We start from the raw sequence: 8,861 nt of genomic DNA, 5'->3' as shown, positions 1-8,861 counted from the left end.
GGGGTTCAAGGAGATGGTTGGTATTGGAGAAAAACCATTCTAGAGTACTGGGCAGTTTTGACAGAAGAGAATGAGGCCCAAAAGCATTTGATGCGGTCCAGTCAGATCGGACGACGAACAGCTAAACCAGTTGTGCCCCAGATATGCTCAAGCCCAAGGGGCGCAGACTTGAAGGAGTAAAGATGGGAGCCGTACTAGGGGGAATGACCGGATAGGACAGTAAAGCATCTGTATTCTTTTAGTGTTAAGTTAAACTTCCATATTGTAAGATGACTAATACAAGGCTGTCAATCAAATAAGGTGGCCTTGAACCAGCCAGTCAAAATAGTATTCTATAATTAAAAGATAAAGCACTTTAGTTAACATCTTTCTTACTCCAATAGTTAGGAAGATTACTACTGTTAGTTACTAAAATTATAGCCCATCTTATTGACTACACAGCGGCCCAATATAGTACAAAGCAGATAATAAATATATATATTTTTTAAACATACCAAACTTAACTCAATTTTACCCAATCATATTAACTTCCATGTTTTATATCAGGACAGTAGACTACAGGGACACTCAAAACGACAAGTCACAATGCAAGCTAAAAGATAGCAACTCACTCAGCAATTGTGTCTGTATAACCTGTGCCATTTTTTAGGTAAGGTACTGTAGAAAGAATACATAACAGCACATGGTAGTTTACAAAACAAAATGGTGCCATATTAACTCATCAGGCTTGAGTGAATTATGCCAGGTGCATTAAAGTGATTTATTTCCAAAATGTCATGATACCAAGTGTTTATATCGCACTCAAATTATTTTTACCATCTATAAAAAAGTGGTCTGTTTTTTAAATGAACATAAGTAAAATGGTCTTCACAATTAGGAGGGGGGCAGACTGTGGTCAGCTACTATTAAAGATGACAGGAGAAGACAAGAGGTGTCTGCAACCATTGCAATTTGGCCCAAATGAACTCAAACTGCTGAATGCAAACCGCTCATTTCAGGTGTAACATGAAGATATTCAAAGAGGGTTACACTCCCAACTTCTCATTTAATATTCAACATCCGCTTGATGTATCCTCAACTTTTGCTGCATTTAATTTGAAACGATATACGAACAATGGATCATCGAAGCAAAAATGTAAAATGCATGGAAAATACACTGGATTGGACAGATGGGGAATTAATTTTCAACAAACTCCATTTGCATTTGCATTAGGAATAAATATAGTTTATAAATATTTCAAACATAAACAGCAGTAGGCCCAGCCAACTATATTTTTTCTACGTCTCTTTATTCATTCAGAGATGAACTAATACACATTACCAGCAGCTCAGATATCCAAATTGCTCAAACCAGGTATTTTCTAGGGGTTGTGTTTGACTAAAAAAAAAGGAAAATAGCAAAGTCCACTTATAATATAGTAAAAATATGCCCAAAGAACAATCCGAGTGGAGCTGCTAACAACAGAAAATCGCTAATATAGTGATTCTGTCGCTGACAAAAGAAAAATAGAAAGGAGCAATTTCATTTTGGGGGACAGAGGAAGAGAAAGACTATGTAATATCAATATCAGCATATTATCTCCCTCCTCCAGTACATGAAATAGTGTTAATCTGGAAAGATTCACTGCTGTGTTTGAGGCTCTACCTGGGGCTGAGTGGCACTTTATCACCATGGGAACGTTCGGAATTGGTGTACAACCCGAGAACGGTGTTTATTAAAAAAACTACAGAAAATTACAATTAAAAAGACCCCCAACTGAAATGAAGGCCCATTTTAAAAAAAAGTAGATAGAACTGCTCCTTTACGCTTCATGTCAAATAAATCTCCAATGCATTTCTGCAGCCGAGCTTCCCAGTATTAACACACTGCTGGATCCGGGTTGGTCTGTAGACAATGCTGAAGTATGGATATTCAGGAACATTTTATCAGTAAAGTTTCCAAAGAATGTTTTTGCACAAAGCCTCCATAGTAATACCAGCAGAGGTTTCAGTGCATTTAACATGGAGCAGAAACTGGCTTGACCATAGTTCAGCGAAGGATGTTCTCTTCCTTCAAACATCCATTTCAAACATTTGATGCGTGGATAGAATTTTTGTTTTTTTAAAAAAAAAAGGGTGGTAATTTAACCCTCGAGTTCCTGCAACATGTGTGTGTGTTTTTTTTAAGTTAATGTCTGACATTAACAAGCGGATAGATCGCTCACATAGTTCGACTGCCCACAGTCCTTACTGGTTTGTCCTGGGTTAAAACAAGAATCACTATGAACAAAAGTAGTGGTCCATCCTCAAACGGGGTGCAAGTCGTCTGTTGCAGTTGCTCAGCTTCTTGTTCCTTTCCAGTTGCTCACAGGTAGTCCAATTGCAGAGCTTGATGCAATGACATCAGATCACCATGGTTCGATATTCTCCAAAACGGCATATTGTGCTGGAATTGAACAGTATACATATGAACAAATATAAGTAATAGGCGAACCCTAGTTAAACCTTGGCAAGACAATTACAGTAAACTTTATTGTAGTAAAAAGTACAAATAGAAAAGGTACATTTTTTGCTCACTATTCTGTATTTTACTATCTTTTTGCCCTTCCCTTAATTCATGTGAAAGTTGTGCATTTTGCCAATGTAAAACTGGAAATGGAACCTCTGCTTTGCATCCCTTACTGAGGCCCAGCAGATGGCGATCAACCTTCAGACATAGAGAATTACATGCAATGAAGATGCATTCATTACATTTGAATTCCTAAAATTACTCATTAGCTCCTGGTTTATAGAAGTGAGATTCAGAAGGGCTAATTGCAGACAAATTTCACAATAAATTAGATGCAACCGTACAACTTTCTCACAGCCAAAGTTTTCACATGCATTCTTTATAGGCAGTCCAAAAGAATTCAACCAACCAGACTACTCTACCAGGATTGGATTACAATGGTTGCATCAGTTTGTGTTGTAACATGAATTAAGGCAAGCTCATGAATGTTAATTAGATGCACACCACACGCTTTGAGAATTTCAGAGAAAGGATACGGTGGATTTTCATTTCAGTGATCACTGCTAGTCATGATCGTTTGGTTATAATGAAGTATTTGGCCTGACCAAAATCACCTCCACTGTGCATCTGAATGATTGTGTTCATTTACAATGATCAGCAGAGCTTGGTTTCACTGATGCGATTACAGGACTATACCTTTAATCAAAGCCCATTTCTCATGTTGAAACAATAAGACTACAATTAGTGTCAGCACTTCTAATCCACTTGTGGATGAAGGAAGCTGGCAGAGCACTTATTTTTCTTCAAGGAATTCTGCTGGAAAGGGTAATATGGCTCTGTTGTCTGGTAACCACTTTCATAGCACCCAGTGAAACCAGAACATTTCCCCAGCTTTATACAACATCATAGCCATAACCTTGACTGTTGGAGCACATTCTTGAATGCATCATCCGTTTTGGTGCATTCAACAATATGTATTTTAAGTTTAAAAAGACAACTCTAAATGTTTAGAGTACCAGCAGTTATCAGTAGGTGCCAATATTAAAGTACTCAAATCAAAAGTAGTGATCCTTCAGCATAATAATCTTGGACCTTCCCACAATCAGAACCAAAGTCCACTGTTCATATATTTTGCTACTTTGCATAGTTAGGCTAGACTATGCCTTCTGCCTTTGGGATATTGCGCACACAGATGCTTAATTGTAAACCACAAACATCGTTTTTAGCTCTTTGTGTGAAATAATTATTTTCTTTAACAAACCTTACACAGAGTAAGTGGGCCCATTTAATTATAGGCATCATGTTGATTGAAAACTCTAACAGATTCAAATTTATCTGTTGAAAGTGAAGGTGCTAGTAGCCCCAAAACAATATTCTATACAGTATATAACAAAGCAGCTTTTCAAGTGTTTGTAAGCAATGTTCTGAAATATAATTTTTGAATATGCCTCTACAGAAAACCACAGCAAGTTAGTAATCAATAGTGCACACAAAAGGCAAAAAGTTTTTGCAATCCATTCAATGCTACCTTCCAGTTTTAAAATATCCACTGCAGCAGGCACGGAATACATCGCAAATTCAGTGAAATCAACTTATATGCAACTGCTTGGGATGAGCACATGATTACATGAAAGCAGGACTGTTGTGTTTAACTTGACAACAGCTTTATTCCAAGAGGTTTCTTCTGTAGGTCTGGATTAAGACCCAAGATGCTGTTTAACACAACTGAAAGTGAAAATGTCTACAACAGGAAATTTATGCAATGATTCCTGAAGGATAGATCAGGGCAGGTTTTATTCATTCATATGTCCACTTTGCGACTGATGACTTTCTCTGAACCAGGAAGTGTACTTTTCCGCTTACTAATTTTTGTTTTATCATTCATCTCTGTCGTTTATGGGATCTTGCTGTGCGCAAATTAGTTGCTGCATATGCCTACAAAACTTCCAAAGTAACCTATTGGCTTTGAAGTGCCTTTGGGACGTCCAGAGGTCGTGAAGGGCACTATATAAATGCAAGTTTGTTCTTTTTGATTTGTTGATGGTCCAGAAAAGAAACCGATTTTTGATCCCTATTTTAAAAAAGCACTACAAGAAACACGACAACCTACCTTCTCATGTTGCAATGAATGCATCTTTGGCAATGTTGTGCCTCAGGGAACAGAATGTTTTAAAAAAAACTTTCGTTTGTGAAGCACTGTTAGCGTGTGTGCAAACTGACAGAAATTCGCCAATGAATAAAAAGCAAAGCACGCAGAGAACATAAAGGATCAGAAGAAAAACGTTTGGAAAGTGAAAAAGAAAAATGAAATGCAATGCAAGAAAAAGGTGCAGAGAAACTGAATCACAACTAGTTAGAATTATTGAGAAACTGAATAGAAGAAAACGTCACTCATAACACACAAAAGGCAAGAAAACTGGGGTGAATTGCTCCAAGGATCAAATTTCAGACTTGATTTACACAGACCAATAGGGGCATCATGTCAGCAGCAGTCAGCAACTTGCATCCAAGCATTACCGTTAAGCTCGAACTCATTGGAACTCAAGAAAGATGTGGTCGGCCGAAGGTAGGATACATATAAAGCAGATTTTGCCAGACTTCAAATGAACGGAGCAAATGAATGGCGGTGAATTTGGGACTTTCAAGCAATGTGTATTTAAAATGCACTTTTGCATATAAGTGGATTTGACTCTTAAAAACTGAACTGGTCCTGAAGAAAATAAGGAAAGCATAGTTTACCTTGGTTTGATCTATAAGGTTCAATCCTCATGCAAAAAGTTAGGAATAGTATGCAAACACCACCAAAACTTACTTTAAGACAAATCCAAAAATAAAAAATCTCAGACTTTCAACTGATTATGGCCAACATTTTGCTAAACATAACCCCAATCTATGTTCCTAGCACTTATCCCCTATTTGCATTATTACAATTATGTTTGCTACCTTTGTACCAAACCGTTGCCAAATGTGCACAATTTACTCTTTCACTGCAAAACATTCCAAGTCAAATTTACCCGTTTAGCTGCATACTCCTCATCCCGACCATCTCCAATGACTACATATGTAACTTTCTTCCCAAATCTGGACACAATACGTTCAAAACAGCTTTCTTTGCCTGAAAAACAAATAAGTCTTAGTGATTTTACAGCCCAGCGAAGATGGAGGCTTTGTTTACACAGACTTCATGAATTCTTTCCACCTGCCCTTCAAGGCAAACTGTTTAAAATACATTTTTCCTCCAACAAAATAGCTGATTTGCTGAAAACACTTACAGGAGCAATATGGAGCGTGGCAACATAGTTTAACATCTCAACCTCTAATATATAAAGTAAGGCACCATCTACCTGTCTAGTTGGGTGTTAAAAGACTCCCTGGCATCACTTGATGAGGAGCAGGGAATTTTCCAATGTCCTCGTTAACATTCCTCCTTCAAGTAACACCACCTTATTGCTGTCTGTAGGACATTGCTGGCAATGAGCGGCTACCTCGTTTACCCACCCCAGAAGTAATTCAATCTGTGAAAGTCAGATGTTTCAACAAGTATTTCTTTTCGATAATTGTTCTTCAAGTGTTCATATTAAACTTAAGGTGGTGGTTTTAAAGCTATCTCAGGAAAATGTGCCCTGCATCTGAATCTTCTATTCGGTTTTCAGTCTAAACTGGCATGTGGAACAGACTACACTGTGAAAGAAACTCCATGTCAGAATGCAACACAGGAACACAGAAGGATCGCATATTTTCAAACTTGTTTTAAACAAAGTTACTCTTAACCTCAAATTTAAATATAACAAAATGAACCTAAAAGACCTCTTCCTATTCTTAAGCATGGTAAATTTATCCAAATTTGGATGCAATCCATGTAATAAAGTTCTGAAAATGTTTTTCTAAAACAGAAAATTAATGGCCCGTGCTGGGAATAAGAATATAGCCAATTTTTCCAATCAATGCGAGCCTCAAGTACAAGTCAAATGCAGAATAATGCTTCATTTACATTACTAACATGTCTTAACTACTGCCCTCTTTGCTCTATGATTTTCATACTGAATTCATACCTGCTGAGGTGTAATTCAGTGTGAAAATCACAATAGTGTTACTAAACCTCACCACTTCAAAACCTGCCCATGGTTGTGGTCCAATGCTGGAGCAACATTGCCCCAACCACAACACTCCAGAATCCAATGTGCACCATATCAACGTGCACATTGGAGATACCCTATACCCAGTGGCACAGAGCCAATAATCAGTGCACCAGTAGATTTAATTTGCATTATCCCAGTACCATGGACTGTACACACTGGCCACTTTGGCTAGAGTACCGCAGTACACGCGGCACGTATGCGTCTGAGCTTTTGGAGGAAGGTCGTACAGCCTGAACCCATGAGAACACAACTGGCACGATGGCAGAATTGTTAAGTGACTCATTCATGCTGGCTCAGCTAGTACGAGGCATAGGAACAGGAAACCCTATTGCAATAGTGTTAAATTTCCATTTTCCATACCAGCCATCCTAGACAGTTTTGCGCATGAATTCATGCCCATTAGTGGCCATGTCAAGACTGGCCAAACTAATTCTATTCAGGTTTTTAGCAGCTGTCCAAAACTATCCAGCAGACTGGGCTAGATTCAAACTCATGGCCCAGATATGAACAGCATTCTAATTGACTGTGCTATCCAGTCCCCGCTGTTGAATTATTTGATATTAACCATCACCATGAAACTATATGCAAGTCTGAACAAAATACCATCTAAATGAACCTATACTTTCATCACCAGCAGTACCATCTTATTTAAATAAAGCTCTTCACAAAGATAGTTTGTGAATGGACTTGTTCCAATTCAATAAGAATTTTAACAAAATGACAGAAAAGGAGAAAATAAGACCTAACAGCAACTGACAAAAGCAAAAAAAACAATGTCAAAACTTATTCTAACACCATCTACAAGACCAGAATCGTCTGATAAAATCTGTAATACTTCAGAACATGATACCTGCTGTTAGGATAATCATACTATTATCTGACAGGTCAGTTGGTACAAAACAATTTATTCTAGAACATAATAAAAAAAAGTTATACAATCATGCTAGATCTTGAAAAAATAGGTTATATGAAAAACAAATACAGCAGTCACTAACTGTAGAGCAGATTACAGGACATTCTTTTCTCTCCACCCCGCACTATTGTCAGCCAAGTAGATGTACAGGTCTCTACCTCTATCTGCTGCAAAGATTTCCACGAGAACGGCTGAGTGCTACTCTCTCTCGCCCCCCGAGTGGAGAAGCGCCTGGCTTCTATTCAACATCACCCCCACGATAGCAGCGTCAAGATCTACAACTTTCCACCATACAGCACCACAAAAATGTTCGGCATATCGAGGCTACTTGGAAGCATTATCTTAATTTCTATCAGAATAAAGATATCATGAGACTACATCAATGCCACTTTATATTGAACAGGGTTACTTTGCAACAGTTAGTTTTAACAGTTGTGCGGCATTTAATTATCTAGTAGGAAATCAACCCAAGACAATAATTGAAAAATAAAACTGAAACCAAATCCCTTACCTATTTTTGTGGCACTGTAAATGTTTTCAATAGGAAAAATTTCACCTAGTCCATACAGCAATACTTTAGCCAGAGCTGGTACTAGTTGTGTTGTAGTAACCAGGATATTAACGCAATTTCTTCTGGAATAAAAAAAAGACTCTAACCAGTCTATTTAATTTTGTGAACATACATTAACCTCTTGGTTTTTTTGCGCTCCCTTTTACTTTTTTTGTGGTTATCAAGGTGAGGAAGTCGGTATTGGGGAAAGGGGCAATTTTTCACTTTGGCCAAACAACGTCAACGTCAGGCATCCTAGGTCAAGTATAACAAGACTGAAAGCAGAATAGAGCCATCCCCTGCCCCAATAATGTGACATGACCAGCCCTTAAGAACAGCGCTCTCCACTGCACAACTTGGAATTTCTCCACTTCTCACGTCAGCCATCCTTAAGCTCTCTCCAAGCAAGGTTAGTGATTAAATGTGAGCAGTTTTATACTGGGTGTGGTGGGGGGGGGTCCACTTCCTACTAGAAACTGGATTGAAAGCTTCAAATTCATTTTACGTACAACCCTACAACCAGACAGATGAGTTGAGTTTCATTTAAAATAATAGATGGACAATCGTGCGCAGCACAGGCCCGAATTGCCGATCTGCGCTTCTGGCAGGCAAGACTCCCCGAGGACGCAAAGTCACCAAATTATCCTTTTGGTTTATTCCTTAAGCGTGCTTCCACACAGAGACTATGCAAATCTGTTGGAACATAGTTTTTGTTAACAGTAAAGCGCTAGGCTTTGATCTGAACATATTCTGGTCTTCAAAGTTCAATAA

The 8,861-nt window shown here is 38.2% G+C and overlaps 1 protein-coding gene across 7 annotated transcripts in view; it reads right to left on the bottom strand.

Moving 5' to 3' along the window:
* Positions 1-390: 390 nt before the first annotated feature.
* LOC137342685 (eyes absent homolog 3-like) overlaps positions 391-8,861 on the bottom strand; it is a 52,951-nt gene continuing 44,480 nt past the window's right edge. For 4 of the 7 annotated variants that reach the window (XM_068006778.1, XM_068006776.1, XM_068006779.1 and 1 more), the window contains 3 exons: positions 8,052-8,173; positions 5,503-5,603; positions 399-2,425 (listed from right to left, as the gene is read on the bottom strand). In XM_068006778.1, the coding sequence (XP_067862879.1) occupies positions 2,345-2,425; positions 5,503-5,603; positions 8,052-8,173 (304 nt within the window). In that variant the 3' untranslated portion in view covers positions 399-2,344. Of the gene's footprint in view, positions 2,426-5,502; positions 5,604-5,832; positions 6,004-8,051; positions 8,174-8,861 lie in introns of those variants that run through there. The other 3 variants (XM_068006781.1, XR_010967326.1, XM_068006782.1) reach the window with 3 other exon arrangements.

This window comes from Heptranchias perlo, chromosome 26 (assembly GCF_035084215.1).
Source record: "Heptranchias perlo isolate sHepPer1 chromosome 26, sHepPer1.hap1, whole genome shotgun sequence".
Classification (NCBI taxonomy): domain Eukaryota; kingdom Metazoa; phylum Chordata; class Chondrichthyes; order Hexanchiformes; family Hexanchidae; genus Heptranchias; species Heptranchias perlo.
This window is presented reverse-complemented; position numbering and strand designations above follow the sequence as displayed.